We start from the raw sequence: 18568 nt of genomic DNA, 5'->3' as shown, positions 1-18568 counted from the left end.
CACTGAGAGGGGGGTTAAGAAGGCCTTCTGTTTTTCTTCTGGAACGATGACTTGAAAATGATTAAACTTTGGTGGGAAAATTCTAGTGAAGTCTATTGTATAAGGTTTCTGAGAAGGCCTGAGAGACTGGGGTTCAGAAACAAGTTGGAGGAGAGAGATTTACCCTCTTTGTATGTAGAATACGGAAGGAGGGGCAGATGCAAGTATGTTTCTACCTTCGACAGTGAGACTTCTACCAGCTCCTACTTTCTGTGTGGAATAGGAGGCAGAGCTACCCGTGAAGAGTGAGAGGAGGGAGGCGAAGAGAGAAGTGGGAAGGTTTTAAGTTTTCTTGTGGAGACAGGTAGAATCATTTGGTGAGAGAAACACAGCAGGGTAGAGGTGCAGCAGTAACAAAGCAGTTGAAGGTTGTGACCATGAATGTTCGGAGCCTAATCTCCTCTACTGTGTGTAATTTTCTTTTTTTTTTTAAATAAATTTATTTACTTTATTTATTTATTTTTGGCTGAGTTGGGTCTTCGTTGCTGCACGTGGCCTTTCTCTAGTTTCGGCGAGCGGGGGCTACTCTTCGTTGTGGTGCGCAGGTTCCTCATGCAGTGGTTTCTCTTGTTGCAGAGCATGGGCTCTAGAGCGCAGGCTCAGTAGTTGTGGCGCACGGGCTTAGTTGCTCTGCGGCCTGTGGGATCTTCCCGGACCGGGGCTCGAACCCGTGTCTGCTGCATTGGCAGGCGGATTCTTAACCACTGTGCCACCAGGGAAGCCCTACTCTGTAATTTTCAGCAACAGAACTTAGCTGCTCAGGGGCAGACGTGACACAGAGAAAGTAAATTGTTGGGTTCATCCAAAGTTAAAATTTTGCTAAAGAACTATCATTCTAAAGAGAGACAAGAGAGTTTAGGGTTTTGCTGAGAAAGTTATTGATGGTGGTGATGGCTTCATGGGTGTATAATTATCCTCAAACTCATCAAGTTGTATATAATAAATACGTACAATATTTTACACATCAATCATACCTCAATAAAGTGGCTTTAAAAATAAATGCTTTTGACCAACTAGAGGGCTGGGATAGGGAGGGTGGGAGGGAGGGAGATGCAAGAGGGAAGAGATATGGGGATATACGTATATGTATAACTGATTCACCTTGTTATAAAGCAGAAACTAACACACCATTGTAAAGCAATTATACCCCAATAAAGATGTTAAAAAATGCCTTAAAAAAGAAAGTTATTCAATTGGTTTACCAAGGAATGTAAACTGGATAAGAAAGGAAGTGAAGAAAGGAGAGGACCAAACTATTGGGAATAATAACTAGATGCTTCAGTGACCAAGACTTGTCAATAGAGTCAAAGGACAACAGGGACAGAAGTAATTCAACAGCTAAGTTGGAAAGGAAGCTGTGGTAAACTGCAGAATTCTTGGTTAATGGAGTGGTAAAACGAGGCTCTTTCTATCCCTGAAGAACTATCATATCAAGCACATACCATAAGTATTCCCCTGTTTTACTTACACAGGATTTCCAAAGCAAGTGACCAAAAAACAGTTTTAGACTCTTCAGTTTAGTATTGAAAATCAGAAGGTTGAGAGACAGTCTACCTTTGGAGAAAGTTAGAATATTTTCCTAAACTACAACTTGTATGATCAATTTTTTGGCAGGGGAGCCTTCCATTTACCTCGAGATGGTGCAATAGATATTGAGGAATCACCACTTGGAAAACTTGAGACTGTTTCCTAGAGATCAGTGGACTAGTATTTGACATACTCTTGAAACATTTAAAAGTGAAACTCACTGCTGAGTCTCCTTATCTAATGGAGAGTCAGCTGCACTTTCACTGCCAACAGAGCAGAGGTACCTGTTTCCATGAGCCAGATGTATGAGAGGAGTGGTATTTGGGGTCATTTTAAAAGCAACTTTCCCCAAGACAGCTTCTTGACAGGGCAAGGCGACCTCTGCATCAAGAGATCGGGTGACCATCACATGCAGAAACCACAGGGTGTCATAGTGGAAGAGGTGCATTACTCCACAGAAGGAGCAGCAACCTGATGTTCTTATTTGGGTGACAGGGATCTCTAAAAGTACCGTGACGCATAAAATCCATAATACCGCCCACCAGATGAGGCCATCTGGAACATCCATCAAACATAAAGAGTAATCTGTATATCTTCTTTGGAGAAATGTCTATTTAGGTCTTCTGCCCATTTTTGGATTGGGTTTTTTTTTTTTTTTTTTGGTATTGAGCTGCATGAGCTGCTTGTATATTTTGGAGGTTAATCCTTTGTCAGTTGCTTCATTTGCAAATATTTTCTCCCATTCTGAGCGTTGTCTTTTCGTCTTGTTTATGGCTTCCTTGGCTATGCAAGTGGACATATATACACTACCGAATGTAAAATAGCTAGCTAGTGGGAAGCAGCCACATAGCACAGGGAGATCAGCTCGGTGCTTTGTGACCACCTAGAGGGGTGGGATAGGGAGGGTGGGAGGGAGACACAAGAGGGAGGAGATATGGGAACATATGTATATGTATAGCTGATGCGCTTTGCTATAAAGCAGAAACTAACACACCATTGTAAAGCAATTATGCTCCAATAAAGATGTTAAAAAAAAACATAAAGAGTACTAACATCGTATCTTATTTAAACCAGTCAAGTAAGACCTCTCCTAATCCTTACTGCTCCTCTCCCGAGACTGTCCATCCCTTGCCACTCCAAATATGGAGGATTTAGAAACTAGAACTAGCAAATGGTGGGAGAAATTGGAGCTAGAAGAGAGAGAACAATACAAACCCACAAACCTACTTCCAACTATGGGCTTTTCAGCAAGCCTGATCTAGGGGACAAGCAAAAGTTTAACTTTACTAAAGTTTGGACTTTTGCTAGTAGATAGAGGACTCTTTATTTCAGCTACTGAAATGAGGTTGCTTTTATTTTTTTAATTAAACATGACTGAAAGACTCTTTATTAAATGAAGTGACCAAAAATGTTATAGATTCTACCCCAGATATCACCCCAGGGATAGCAAGAATCAGACCAACAGAGTGTGTTAAATGGGTCACAGGTGAGAGAAGGAATGAAGTTGCTTTTGTATTGCACCTCAGGGAGTTCTATTCTTAAACAGAAACATTAGAAATAGTGACTTTTTTTTTCAGATGGAGCCATCTGAGGATGTGCTATTGTCCAGGAACTAGAGGAGAGGGTGACAGGAGGAGCGGAGTCAAAGGTCTCTGGAAATGAGATTTAAGAAATGTGTAAAGCCGGGATATTTAAGGGGTTACTCATGAAGATGGTATAGTTATCCAGATGTTGACAGATTTGCAGGATGAGGAATGTTGTGTGCCAGATGGGCATGTCATCTTAAGTGATGGCAGTGGGTGATCAGAACATCCTGTTCAAAAGAATAGGCAGAGAAAGAGCCAAATTATATGAGTCTTAAAGAAAAATTGACTTATTTTCATGTCAGTAGACGATTAATGTTCTGGAAGAGGGTGGGGAACAAGGAGGACACTGACTCTCTCAACAGTGAAGTATAGGGGGTTGAAAACGTTCAATTTCAGAAGCAGTGGTATCCTCTGGGGAGGATCAGTGAAAGTGCCAAAATAAAGAAACACTCCAAAAAGAGGTTTGGGAATTCACTGACCATATACCACCAGTTCAGAGGGAAAACCCTGGAAAGATTTGGGAGTGTTTGGTGAGAAGGGAAGAAAGGAAGTAACAGTTGGCTCAGGAATAAGAAAGAAGGATGAATGAATGAAACTGTGTAAAGTATTTCAGTGGTTATGTATTTTTATTGTTAACATTTCTATTGATAGAAAGATAACTGTTGCATTATTGGGCTGCCATAACAAACTACCATAACCGGGTGACTTAAAAAGCAGGAATTTATTTCTCCCAGTTCTAGAACCTGAAAATCCAAGATCGAGGTACCAGCAGGATTAGTGTCTGATGAGAGCTCTCTCCTTAGGTTGCAGATGGCTGCTTTCTCTCTGTGATCTCACATGGCAGAGAGAGAGAGATCAAGCTCTCTGGTGCCTCCTCTTACAAGAGCACTAATCCCATCAAGCAAGGCCCTGACCATCATGACCTCATCTAACCCTATTACCTCCCAGAGTCTCCATCTCCAAATACCATCTGATCGGGGGTTAGGGCTTCAACATATGAATTTTGCGGTGGGGTGGACACAAACATTCGGCCCATAACAAATGCTATTACTGCTTGTTATGACCACAAAGAGAGCTATTCTCATAGTACATTTTGTTGTTGAACAGAATTCAGGCACAGGAAACAAATATCGAACAAAGAAGGACCACATGATGTGTAAACTTATGTGCCTGTGCATTGCTTACTCTTCTACCATTGGTGGATTGACAACGATCACTGGTACCTCCACCAACTTGATCTTCGCTGAGCATTTCAATATGTAAGTAAAATTGTTGGGCTGGTGATTTAATAAATGGACAGCACACAAATTGTAAGAATTATTCTTACCTGTTTCAGAGAATCCAAAGACAGAGATGCTATACTGAGTTAACTCTCCTTTGTTCCCCATCAGGACTTCTATATGTCTAGAAACATGCCCTTCTACTCGTTCCCATAGAGTTAAATATGTAGGACATAGTGAATTGACAGGTGTTTGCAGATTGCAAGGTCACCTTAAAAGAAATAACTCCTGGATGACCATGCTCACCAAACACAGAAGACACTTTTCATTATAAATAATATTGCAAATGGTAGTTACCTAAAAAGAAAGGGGATTGTTTACATGGGACAATTTATGTAGGGTTTTGCAACTGACATTTGAACTTAAATGATGAGCAGGAAACAGAATTGCTCATTACAGAAAATTTGGTGTTGAGATTGAAAAAGATTTGAAGGATTGTGCAGTTACCAAAAATAGAAGTAATAAGTATCCTAAGGACAGATGTATGAATCTGAATATAAGTTAATGTTGTGATGTTACTCCAGTGCAGAAAATGGGGCACCTTGGATACAGTCAGAGCACTTGAGTCAAAAATTCCACTATTTTCAGTCACTTACTTTGTGAATTTGAACAATAAAAAGTAAATAACTCTTTCAAGACTTAATTTTTTCATACCTAAAATAGTCACAGTTCATATGATTATTGTGAGAATTAAATGAAGTAGACTATGTAAAAATACTTGGTACCATGTAAGAACTACTGAAGCAATAGTCTGAAAGTCCATGCTTTTTTGTGAGAGCTCAATCTGATCCTACACCCAAGGTATATTTTCAAGGACTAATAGGACAGATAATTGTCAGAGTGCCTGGAGGGTGGGCAGTGCTGAGGATGCCCTAGAAGAGGATTTAGGTCCTTTTCACAGAAAAACTTAGGAAAACCACACTCTAAGAAACAGATTCACAAACTCTGTGAACTTTCTGAAATTATTTGCAAGATGTTCCAAGAAATCCAAGATTCAAAAAATGTCACCCTCCATTCTGGAAAGAATGAGAACTTATGTACAAAAAAGAACACTAACAGAGCAGTTTAGGGAATTCATAACACAGACCTCCATGTGCACTTACTGTTTCTATTAGTACACAACCACCATGTGTACTCCAATGGCCTACTTAGAAAGGAACCTTAGAAAGACATTTGGTTTATAAGTGGGAGACTTCTGAAATTCCTAGTGCAGAGAGGATTTATCCCATATATCTCCTAGTTCAAGATAGGAAATGTACTTGATCCCTTTCTGAAAGCTAGACTTCTGTCCTTTCACACGAATCCCCCAAAGAAAGAGATTCCACATTTCAGTCCTCTCTGCAAATCTCTTTTTCTAAAATTTAGACCAATTTTTTTATTTTTTATCTTTGTTGGTGTTAGAGAACTGCTGGTTTCCACCATTCCCATGAAATTACTTGGTATTGTCAAAATGACCATATTGAGTTTGCCCTTGGTCTTTGTGTTCTTGCCCGATGTATCGACAAAATTTTCTTTCTTTTATTTAACTGTTCCTTTGACCCTCTGAATGCATTCATCCATTTGCAATGACAGATTGAGAGCATTGTAGCACTTTGAGCAAAATGTTTCAGTAACTATTTTCCCCAATTGTCTAATCTTCTAATTCTCCTAATCATGGCAATTTGGCCAAAATGTTCTTTAAATTTAGAAAGTACTTAAAATGTACTTTGAAATTTAGTGATTTTTTTTCTTCAAGTTTTCTTTAACACTAAGAGTTATATGAAAACTGGAAAAAACTCAAAGTATCCCTTCTTGATAGAAAAGATTAAAATAGAAGGGGGAAAACAACATTATGTAACAAAATATAATTGATACTGTTAAACAAACTAGATATTTAATAAATGTTTTCTTAAATATTGACCCTAAAAAATACAACAGCAACCCAAAGCAACAATGGAATGAAATGCCTTCAGTTTCACTGGAAAAAGTTTCAGAAACTTAGAACTGCAGAAAATAAAAAAGATTTATTTTCTATGTTCAGATGTTTGGAGCCAGAGAGAAATCACCCTTTATTTCCAAATCCACTACAATAATCTCACCTTTTCTCTTGACACTGCTTGCTATCTTTTTGAGCAATACCAACAATCATTTTGTACAAATTCATTTTGGGTCTTGCCAACTTCCAAAGGGTACATAAGCATGAGGGTCAATGATTTCCTGCCTTTGACATTTAGAAAAAGGTGCTATCTTACAAATAAACTATGGGAGGAAGAGATTGGATAACACATTTAAAAGCCTTATCTATCTATCTGTCTATCTATCTACTTATACATAAAATATATTTATGTATTATACATGTGATGTCTTTTGTTCTCTTTTTTACGCAAAGGAAATACGAACAATGAATTCTGAGAAACCTAAATTTTATTCTGTGCAAATAAAAAACAGATCTTCACTTATTCACTCAGTCAATCAACAAACATTTGTTGAGGACTGACAATGTGCAAGGCATGGTTTTGAATTCTTTCGGAAAATGCAAAAAATAAAACTTACCAGAAAGAAGATTCCATCTCATTGTCTAGACAAAACATACATATATGGAAACCATGAAAAAATTTAAAACATAATACCATTTGTTCTTTGACATATAAGGAAGAAGGTAAAGTGACATGTATTGAGCCCTTGCCAGATGAATTACGTATATTACAGTGCAAACGAATCCTATATATCCTTGCTGTGGAAGTGGTATACAGTGGTAATTAAAGGTATAGGCTCTGAGATTAAAATGTCTGTGTTCAAATACCAGCTCTTGGACAAATTACTTAATGTCTTTAAGCCTGTTATTTTGCCAGAAAATAATTGAAGATAATAATAAGATCTCTCTCTCTCTCTGAGAGTTGTTTTGAGTTTTACATAAAATAAATAGCACTTAGAACAGTGCCTAACACAAAGCATGTGCTCCATTAATGTTCGCTATTATTAGTAGGGTTGAGAAAGTTGACATTCAGCTTAGCAGTCTGAAGACCAAACCAAGATCAGTCAGACCCCAAAGTCTGTCTCCCTAAAATATTACCTTCCTAGAAACAGTTGAACATGCATCCTCAAAGAGGACTCTAGCTGTGTGCAGCACCCCTTGATCAGTAGAGAAAATTTGTCTGTGTAACCTGGCCCAATCTTAAAAGAGGTAAACACCATGTTTATGGAGAAAATGAATGCAAATAATCCATAAAATCAAAGCACAAAAATCATGTAATCAGTTTTTCAGGGAGGCAGTGGAATAGTCTGTGCATGTCTTTGCACAGTTGAGAATAGCAGTGTGCACATTGGCGTTATAAGAGTCTGGGGACGGGAGACCAGTTAGGAGTTTATTACCAATGTATTGACAAATGATGAGAGGCAGAAGTAGATTAGCTGTGAAGTGATGGGGGGATTTAGACTTAGGGCACTGTACAGTCAGAAGGTAGTGAGAAACTAGGTGTGAGGATGTAAGGGTCAGGAGGGGTTAAGGCAACTCTGGGAAATTTTGACAATATGGCTGTATAGACAGTGATGTCATGAACTTCTAGAGAAGTCATGGCAGGTTCATTAGAGAAATAAATTTTATTTTGAGTATATTGAAGTGGCCTGCTCAGAATCTATCCACAAGTAGATCAGCAGACATTTGCAAATACATTGTTGAAATTAGTTGTAAATTTGGGACTCTCTCTATATATAAACACAGATATTAAAATCTTGACTCTAGAAATGGTCATATAGGGAGAAAAAAAGTTAAAAGAATTGCGACCTGGATAGATTCATAGGAAATATTAACAAGAAAGAAGATGAGAAAAGTTAATCAAGGTAGGTGGAGAACGAGGAGCACATGGGATTTTGAAAGACAGAGGAGACCATTTTCCAAAGGGAGGATGAGTCAGGAGCATGCAGTGTTGGGTAAGGGTCAACTAGGATGATGGCTGAGAAGAGGCTTTTGGTTCTCACAGTGTCCTCCAAGAGGGCAGGTGCAGTGGAACAGTGGGGTATGGGGCAGAATTCGGACTGAAGAGAGTTAAGGAGTGAGGACATCGTGGGAGGGCAAGGCAGCTAGTTTAAATGATTGTTTCAAGTTTGACAAAGAAAAGGAAAAAAGAGCAAGCATGGTATAACCAGAGGTAGAGTGTTCCTTTAGAACAAGGGTAGTGTCAGTCTGGTTTTACACTCAGGGGAAGGAGACAGTCAAAACAGAGCTATGTGAAGTTTGGGGCAAAAAGAGAGAGCGAGAGAGAGAGAATATATTGATTGGCTAAGAGTCAGGTGGAAGTGGAATAGAATAGAAACAAGAGTAGAAATGTCAGTCTTGGGAAAGAAGGCTGTGTCCTGCTGAGTGATAATGAAAAGGGACAAGTGAAGACAGAGATCTCTCAGATCACGTGTATGCATGCCCTCATTTCACAGATGAGGAAACCGAGGCTCCAAGAGTTTATATCATGATCACTAGTCAGTGAAGCACTTGGCCTGAGTCCCAGTGCCCTTTTCACTCTGCAGCCTCATTGCCTCTCTGACTATCTGTGAGGGGGCCATGTTGGCAAAAGTCTTTAAAAAGCAAGTTTGCTGACAGTGACAAGTAAAGACTGCATGGGTATTTGCATTCATGCATTGCATTTTCTTTTTATAAAATATAAACCTGCACACATCACAAGTATTATTTGAAAGAGCTGCAAAGCTGTGAATGTGGCTAGTTTGACTGAACCACTCCCTTATTGTCATAAGCTGATGTATAGCTTAGAAAGTGCTTTTCAGAACAATACTGAGAAGACTAAGCCAATTCTCTAACTCAGCCAGAAGGTATGAAATTTCTTGTGTTCTTAATCTTTGAATCTAGTACCTGTGACACCTGAATTCTGACTGCCTTGTGATTAATTCACCATTAGTTATGACTAATCCTTGGAATGGGGCGTTCTGGAAATATTCTTTGTTTCCTCTTCTCATTAGGGAAATCCTGCTTGCTCAAGGCTCTCTACCTGACCCTTCTGCTCCACTGACAGACTCTTCTAGTCATCACCCAATCTCCTCCTTTCCTAACACTACTGTTAATAAATCTCACCCTGTAAGTAACCCATTTCTTTCTACTCTGGTTCTTGAAAGACCTGCCAATTCTGCCAATTTCTTCCTCTCCTTGTGTGGATGCTGTATCATTTGAAACTCTGTTCGGTTACTCCAGAACTTCCATTCCCATTCTCCTCTTATCATAAACTATACTCACATTTCTATAAATTTGTCTTATCCACAAAAGTTGTCTTACGCACAACTACCACCCCTGATTGCAAACTTCTAAAGGCTTCATGAATTATTGTCTTCTTCATCTTTTAGCCCACAAGGGGCACAGGTAGGTGATCAATAAATTGGTTGCATTGAACTGTACCAAGACATAAATGAAGTGCTGACTGTTCCTGGGAATCCTCTAAGTAACTGAATAAGCTTTTGATATTAAAGTTATTAAGGGAAATATCATTAGGGACAATTACTGCTTTCATAACAGAGGAGTTTTGATGCATCAATATCACTCAACAAATGCAACAGCTATTAATAACATAAAAGGCAAATCTATCAGATTAAGGATGGAAGATATCACAAGTAAAATTTTGTAGTTTGCTGATTATCAAAGTATATTATTCAGCTTGTAGGTGTCAGCAGTGAAATATGTGGGTATACAAAACAGCTTGGAAGGAAGCTGAATTATCAATGATTAGCACAGTCACTGTTACTAATTATACGTTAAATAATAACTATTATAGCTTCACAAACCTAGAAATGGTAAAAGAAATGTGTTTATAGGCACCCTAAATTCGAAGCCCACTTCCCTAACCTCCCTTCTTGATTAATCACAGAGGAAGAAGGCTAACCAGTTACCTAGCAATAGCCACTTTCAAAACTTACCATGATTCCCCCCTGCAGAAAAGAGCAATGTGTGTTTCTAAGAAAGAATTTCTCTGGCAAATAATAGAGAAGAAATTTGGATATTGCAGAGTTTGGACTTAGACATTGGTTCAGATTTCAGTCTTGCCATGTATTAGCTTAACTTCTACAAACATCAGTTTCTGCATCTGTAAAATGGAGGCCAAACTAGAACTTATAACATTATTATGAGGATTAAATGTCATAGTGCAGCCGTGGCCCTTAGCAGAGGGCCTGGCAGGTAGGAACTTGTCAATAACCCTAACCATTTTTTGTTGCTGCCGCTTCTACTTTTGCCATTGCTATTAGAAATCTAAGCCTGGCTCATGAGTAACGAGTAATTAATATTTCCAAAGAAACCTCTGGAAGTACACAAATACAAAACTGAAAAGTGACTTTGACTCAGAAATCATCAAAACAGTCATTAATCAAAAGGACTATAATCAGCGTGGATACCAGCTGATCGCACTCTTAATGGCCAAAATCTGTTTCAAGGCTGTAAACGTCCACAACCGCACGCATTCTTTTGAGACCAGTACTGTGTATTTCGTTAGTATGATTTGTGATCTTGTATATGGGCATAAGAACTGCGTCGACAACACCATCTTCCTAAATATCAACACTGACGCACGTATAGGCTTTAGGTCAAAGCATGTCTCTCCTATGGTGCCGTCACTCCTACATGGTGTTCTAAAACGTCCTTAAAACATCAAGTTTGTGCTCTAGCTTATGGATGTTTTGCAATATATATGGAATTTTCTCTTTTCACCTGGGAGCTGGTGTTGAGGACACTAGGCTTTAATGAAGAGAGGTGGTGTTTTCAACATTCGTCCTGGGTGTAAATATCCAGCTTGACTGCATTCTGTGACCTTGAGCGATCCACTTAACCTTCTGAGACTCAGTGTTTTCGGTGTAAAATGAAAATATAATGCTTTGCCCACAGGATTTTTGTTAGAATTAAATGTGCTTAGCTCATTCCTCTAAGACATAGGGAGCCCCAGGTGCATTTCCTCTTCCGCTCACCTCCATTTACTTCTGAAATTATCACACCCATTTCCATGGTTTATAAATCCACCTGTATGTGGGTAACCACCAATTTTACATCTCTAACCTGCCCTCTCAATTCCAGACTCATGTGTCTAACTGCCTATCCACCATGGCCACATGGGAAACTAAGGGACATCTCACATTAACATGCCCACAGCAGCTTCCTAATCCATCATGCCTTCTGCCAACCTGTTCTTCCCTCAGACTTCATTTCAGTGAATAGCACCTTTTCCCAATTTCGTACCAAACATTTGTAAAATTTATTGCCTTCTCTTCATCTTCACTGCTACTCATGTAAATTAAGCTAAAATCTACTCAACTCCGCTGTTTTTAAAATGTTTTTAAAAGCTGAAAAATAAAAACTTAAAAATAAATAAATAAGAAAAGAAAAACAGCATGAATTTATTACCTCGTAATTTCTGTGGGTCAGGCATCTAGGCACAGTTTAGCCAGGTCCTTTGCTGAGCTGAAATCAAGGTGTCAGCTGGGCCTGCAATCTCCACAGCAGCTCAGGGTCTTCATTCAGGCTGTGGAGAGAATTCAGTTCGTTGTGTCTGAATTACTGAGGTGCCCGTTTTATAGCTGACTATTGGCATAAGGTCACTCTCAGCAACTAGAGGCTACCCCTAGATCCTTGCCGTGTGGCCCCTTCCTTCGGCAACATGGAAGCTCACTTCTTTAGGCCAGCAGGAAAATCTCTCTTTTAAGGGTTCCCTTGAGTAAGTCAGGCCCACCCAAGATAATCTCCCTTTTGATTAACTCAGAGTCCATTTGTGGGAACCTCTGCAAAATCCTTTCACTTTAGCCATAAAAGAACCTAATCCCAGGAATAAAATCTTGCCCTATTTACAAGTTCTGTCCACACAGAAGGAGAAAGGAATATACTAAGCATATATACCAGGGGCAGGATTCTTGGGGTTCATCTTGGAACTCTGCCTACCACACTTGACTTCCACTCTTGTTACGGTCAATCTTGACAATCCACCTAGCTAACATGTTTTATGAAATTCATAAATTTACATAGATTTTAAATTAGATCATGTCACTAGCTTACTTACTATGTTCCAATTACTCCTAATTGCATTAGTATTAAAATCCAAATTCCTTCTGATGACCTACAAGGTTATATAAGATCTGACCCCTATTGGCTACTTCTTGGACTTTATTTCATGTGACTGTAAACTTAGCTCACTACCCACAGCCACACTGGTCTTCCAAACTCATTCCTACCCCAGGGCCTTTGTACTTGCTACTTCCTCTGTCTGGAATGCTATTTCCCAGTTATTTACATGACTGGCTCCTTCTTGCCATTTAGATCTCATCTCAACTATCTCTTTTCTTGGTCACACTATGTAAAATTTCTCCCTCCACCTAATAACTTTTTATCATATTATTCTATTTTATTTTCGGACTCATTATATGCTTACCGGTTTGTTTATTGCCTGTGTTCTTCATTTAATATAAACTGTGAGAGCCTGGACTATGTCCATCTAATTCACTACTACATCCCCAAAACTAGGAGACTATCCGGCACATGGTAGACACCCAAAACACAGTGTTGGGTGAAAGAAAAGGATTCTATTAGAATTAAATGTACTTAACATCGTTTATGATAGAAGAAATCTATATCTGCTTTAGGCAGATACTTGCAATCCCTTCACTTATAGGATATGAGGAAGTGGGAAAAGAACTACCACAGTGAAACTAATCCCGAGTACGCCACTCATTCCACTTTCATTCAAAATATTTACATCTGCGTGGTGTTTACTTTCTTACTACTGAGTTCAAAAACAAAGACAAAACAAACAAAAAACCCCCAGAGTTCAGCTTTTTTAAGCTTTCATTTTTCTAAATGACCTATCCCTCCAGGCAAAAATTTTGAAAAGCCCCTCTTCGGTCAAATCTCACAGGACTCTCTGCAGTGGGTGGGGAGAACAATGCAGCCTGATTTCAAGGTGTGAGCTACAGATGGTGAAAAATGAAATTGGGTTTGGGGCATTGTTTTGAACCGAATCCAAGAAGCATTTCTCAATGAACAAAATAGGCTGAACAAAATAACATAGGCCACTGACCTGTAATCCAAGTCTAATAAATTGATGGGAGAAAAGCTTAAGCCTTTTCCCACTTATTTTATTTTCCAACTGAAAACAACATTTATTTTTAAGCAGGCAATTCTCAGTAGAACCTCATGGACATGGTAAAGCATTTTTTTCCATTCATCAATTCTCTGTATTCTGTAGCATTTTTTACTTATCATTTGTCACTTTCTAATGGCATAAATATATAAGCTAATCCTAGGATCTCTTCAAAGTAGATAGAATCATCCTCAAGTTGCCAATAACTCTAGGACCCAGGGAGATCAGCTCAAAGAAATTGTAGACAACATTAGAAATCTGCAGTTTTGAAAGCTTAATTTTGTTTTTTTTAAAAAACAAACAAGCCTTTGCATTTTTTAGGAACCATTCTAAAATAGGAGTGCTCTAAAATAAATTTGGCTTATGTTGAGGCATGTAGCATGAATCTTCTCAATTATTTACATGATCTTTTTAAGTGGCAAAATACAAGGTACGATTTAAATAGAAAAAAATATATTGAAAATCTGTCATTTCTATAAAGTTCTCTATATTTTGTGATTTCAAAAATAATTTTTAAAAATGTTAAGTGTTTTTATTATTTCTGTATTATATTCTGTACTTTTCCAATTTCTGACTCTGTGTTACTGCTTCACGAAGAAAATTTAAAGACAACTGTTTCTCAAATTTTCTCTTTTTTCCCCCACAGTCATAAAATAGATAACTATATGAAATTTAGACTACATTTTGAAACAATGAATGTGAGGTTACCAAAGAAACTGTGCTTGTACCTGACCTTTTTTTGTTGCTATTGTCTTCTTCTTATTATGTGAGCTAAAAAGCTGAAAATAACTAGGAGAGAGAAAGGAAAAAGTTGATGTTTTCCACAGGACTTTTAATTATTTTTATCTGATTTATTCTGTTTGACTGAGCCCCAAAGCACTGTTTAATTCTAGGAAGAAAGGGCTAGAATATGTCTGGTAAGATGGTTGCAGTTGCTCTGGGGCAGAAGAAACAGAGAGGGAAACAGCCTTGAGAGACAATGCAGGTGGGGTCTGAGTCCCTTCCGAGTCTGGGATGTCAGCTCCCAAGACGAAATGGTAATGGACACATTCAGTTTTGTTAAGTTAATTCTCATCTGTTCCCAAGTCTGCTTATTTGTCTTTCCTCACTCATATACTGATGATTTGAGTACGAACAACAAAACGCACACACCCATGCATACCCATTTCTTGTGCATTTCCATGAGTAGCAGGTACCATGGTAGGTTCCTTCACAAACACTTCCTTATAGATTGAATAAAGGGAGCAAAAGTTATAACATGCCCACTCTTGTTTTTGTGGGAAGCAGCAATAATTATGCAGTTACAGACTCAAGAGATGTAACTGCATAATTTTACTAAACTAACTTCTGTATTTAATGGTGAATACCTCCCACATTTTCCTTCTTGGCTGGTGGCACAGGAAAGATGGGAAGTGCTGCTTCCCACTGACCATCAGAAAGGATTCCACTTGTACTCCTTCTGTGAACACATTTCCATATTTTCACACAGGCGCTACCCTGATTGTCATTGCATCAACTTTGGATCATGGTTTCTGATGTCCTTCCCGGCTGCTATTATTATTCTCCTCTTGTCATGGATCTGGCTTCAGTGGCTTTTCTTAGGATTCAAGTGAGTACATACTCCATGTTAATCAGATAAATAAAGGTGTCTGGGTTCCATGTTCTCAGCCCCTCATCCAGGGCTTTTACACCTATTTCACGAGTGCTGCATTTCTCTTGTCCACAAAACTGACATGTATGAACACATACATTAAGGACCCTCTAGAATATCACCTAACCAGTGTTGACTATGGAAGAGAGTTTGTAGACATTAAGACATTAATAGACCAGAAGGGCATATGAAGCTCATTATGGTGAGGACCCAGTCCAACCTGTTAAAGTGTTATTTTAAGAAGTTTTGTCCCTCCTCTTGGTTTAACGTGGGGATTTCCTCAGGTTATTGAGTTACTTTAAACTGTAATATGCAGGGCTTCCTGCTTCATCCTAGTACCAACATTGATTTGCCCTTGAAAAACGAAAGAATATTAGATTGGGAATTGGGAGACCAGGGACAAAGTTGTGGCTGCTCACGAGCCAGATGAGTTATCTTTGCAAGTCCTGATCCATTCTCAGTCTCAGTATCTTCAACTAAATACCATAGAATTTAACTGGAAGATCAGCAAGATCACTTTCAATGCTGTAATTCTAACACGGATGGGCCCTAGTTGAATACAGAGAAGCCAAGGTAGGAAACACTGATCAATTAAGAGCTGGAAAATGTCAAATATATGCATTCAAGGAGAATTTGCAAGTGTTTCTTTGGCTGGGACTGAAGTTGGTGGTTCATAAGTATCAATGAGTTACATGACTTAAATGACAGCCAACATTTAAAATTATACAGGGCTCCACAGCAAAATCTAAAATGCTGCCTCATAGATTCAACATATATAACAATACTCCAAAAGAAAGGGGAAAGGGCTGTATATCAAACCTTGAGTATTTTTTCCTAAAAAAAAAAACCCAAAAAATTCAACTTCATTTTCATAGGGTTTTATTTAAATAATTTCAAGGACCTATGAATGAAAAAACGTGTTATCCACCAAGCAGGGGAGACTGACGTCAGCTTTTTGTACTTCCTTTGAACAGCAAAATACTGCAATCAGGTCGTATTCCATGCCTGTGCCCAAATTTTCCAAGCTTAGTCATGTAAGCACTGATATTCTTCTCTTTCCGTTCCTCTTCCTGGTTTTTCTCCAGAACTGCCACAATTTTGTTAGTAGTGGGGAGATGGTACTGATGATTTTTTGAAAAATCTATTTGTCCAGATTGTGGGAGCAGTGTGAGGTCGTCCTCCTGCTGAAGCAAATGTGTGGAATGTCACCGCCTTCAGCAGGTGGGCTTTAGTGGGGAGAGGCTAGCTGCATACTAAATGCCCTTTCCTGGAAATCCAAGCCTTTGGGGGTCGATTCAGTCATACAGGTAGCAAAGCAGAATGCAGGGGACAGGAATCCCAAACCAACAGAGAAAGCATCCGGTCTCAGACCCACAGCTGTTTCGTTCTTTTTTTGCTGCATATAATGACTTTATAAAATATGTATGCAACCCCTGTCATTATTCTGAAGTCGCCCACCACTTAAAAAGGAGAAATCAAGAAGATAAAGGGCAGATGTACTGAAATGTGTTTCTCTATGAGGAAAAACATCCTGTGAAGTGCATATATTAGGCCAAGTCCATAAATCATGATCAGTAGCATGTTGAAACCGTCCCCTTGTGGTCCACTGTTGGTTAGACATGGCACAGTTTCAAGCTCCAGCTAATTCTTCAGTGTCCTTTTCAGTCTGCCAGGGTGTTCACCTCCAGAAGTTTTAGATTGACAAACAGAAATTATCAGCCCCTCCCCTGGCAGGCCACCATATATTCTGATTAGCGTGTTGGCTGTTAACACAGTTAACTCACCCATCATAAATGACCCCAACCTACTCGGGAAGTGAAGCTCATCTATCAGTGCCACATAAGTTATTTAAAAGGAGAGGTTGATGCATTGTCATATGCTTCAGCAGTTCCTTTGTGAAGGCATTAACCTTCATTTGTAGCAAAGCCAGTATGGCTTTTGACTTAACTATTGATTATCCCCAACCAAAGTGACAAAATACATATGCAGTCTACTGGGTAGAAAACAGTTTCTAAGGAGACTCATCTTTTTCTTTAACTCTACTTTTTAATTCTACAGATGGTTCTCAAGGCGGTCCATGGATCAGTTTCTTTTTTAATGGTAGGATTTATATTGTGACAAAGGGAAAAACTTCAAGACTGGCACTAGTCATAATTGAATTGAGGCTATAAAAATTAAGTATTACCTCATTGATCTTAAACACAACAACCAATCATGTTCCCTGGGGGTTGTGTGTGCATGAGGGTGATTATGAATATGTAGGATGGATGACTTACGAATTGAGGAAACTCTGATCTTTCACAGGGAGTAATAGTCCAAACAAGTAGCAGAGTTACAGAAAAATAAATAAATGAAATGTGTCTTCGTGTGATAGCGGCCCTCCCCAAAATATCAATGTTTACGCCAGCAATTTTACAGAAGAAAATGTCCCTGATTTCTTTTTTAAAAAAACTGCTTTATTGAGGTATGAATGACATACAAAGAGCTGTAGATATTAAATGTACACAAAACTTACTGTGTTTGGAGATAAACATACACCCATGAAACCATCATCAATATCAATGCCATAAACTTATCCATCACTTCCAAAAGTTTCCTCCCATCTCCTTTGCTTTTTTGGGTATTTTTTTCATTTTTCCTTTTGTAGTAAAAGCCCTTCATATAAGATCTACCCTCTTAGCAAATTTTTAAGTATATAATATCAGCATTGTTCTTCATAGGCTTTATTTTGTACAGAGATCTCCAGAACTTACTTATTTTGCATAACTGAAACTTTGTACCCTTTGGCCAACACCTCGCACTTTTCCCCTTACCCCAGCCCCTGGCAATCACCATTTTACTCTCTACTTCTATGTGTTTAACTGTTTTAGATTCCACATATAAGTGAGATCATGCAGTATTTGTTTTTGTGTGTCTGACTTATTTCATTCAGCATCATGTCTTCCAGGTCCATCCATATTGTAGCATGTATCAGTGCTTTATTCCTTTTTATCAGTAAATAATATTCCATTGTATGTATATACCACCACTTTTTCTTTATCCGTTTGTCCATCCATGGACATTTGAGTTGTTTCCATATTTTGGCTGTTGTGAATAATGCTGCAATGGATATTTGAATGCAGATATCTCTTCAAGAACTAGATGTCAATGTCTTTAGATATATACCCGGAAGTCCTTTCTATACCAACATATAATCTAACTGAGCTACTCATATACATTCCAAGAGATAATCCATAAGAATCTGGCCATTTTCCCATTTGTTTCTTCCTCTGGAGGGATTTTGTTTTTTAAATCAAGGTTTAGAGCAGCACTTCACAAAAAACTGTTCAAGGTTTTGAAGACCCTGGACTTCAGGATAGGAAAATTAGTCACAGGAGAAAGGGGTCACTAAAA

The 18568-nt window shown here is 38.6% G+C and overlaps 1 protein-coding gene across 1 annotated transcript in view; it reads left to right on the top strand.

Moving 5' to 3' along the window:
* Positions 1-18568, top strand: part of SLC13A1 (solute carrier family 13 member 1) — a gene marked incomplete at both ends in the record, with an annotated part of 75585 nt that overhangs the window by 41514 nt on the left and 15503 nt on the right. The window contains 2 exons of the mRNA XM_079711961.1: positions 4260-4411; positions 15014-15133. Of these exons, the coding sequence (XP_079568087.1) occupies positions 4260-4411; positions 15014-15133 (272 nt within the window). The remainder of the gene's footprint in view (positions 1-4259; positions 4412-15013; positions 15134-18568) is intronic.

The sequence above is a fragment of the Hyperoodon ampullatus genome, assembly GCF_949752795.1.
Source record: "Hyperoodon ampullatus genome assembly, chromosome: 9".
NCBI lineage: Eukaryota > Metazoa > Chordata > Mammalia > Artiodactyla > Ziphiidae > Hyperoodon > Hyperoodon ampullatus.
The sequence above is the reverse complement of the archived record's forward strand: the minus strand, read 5'-3'. Positions and strand labels throughout refer to the sequence as shown.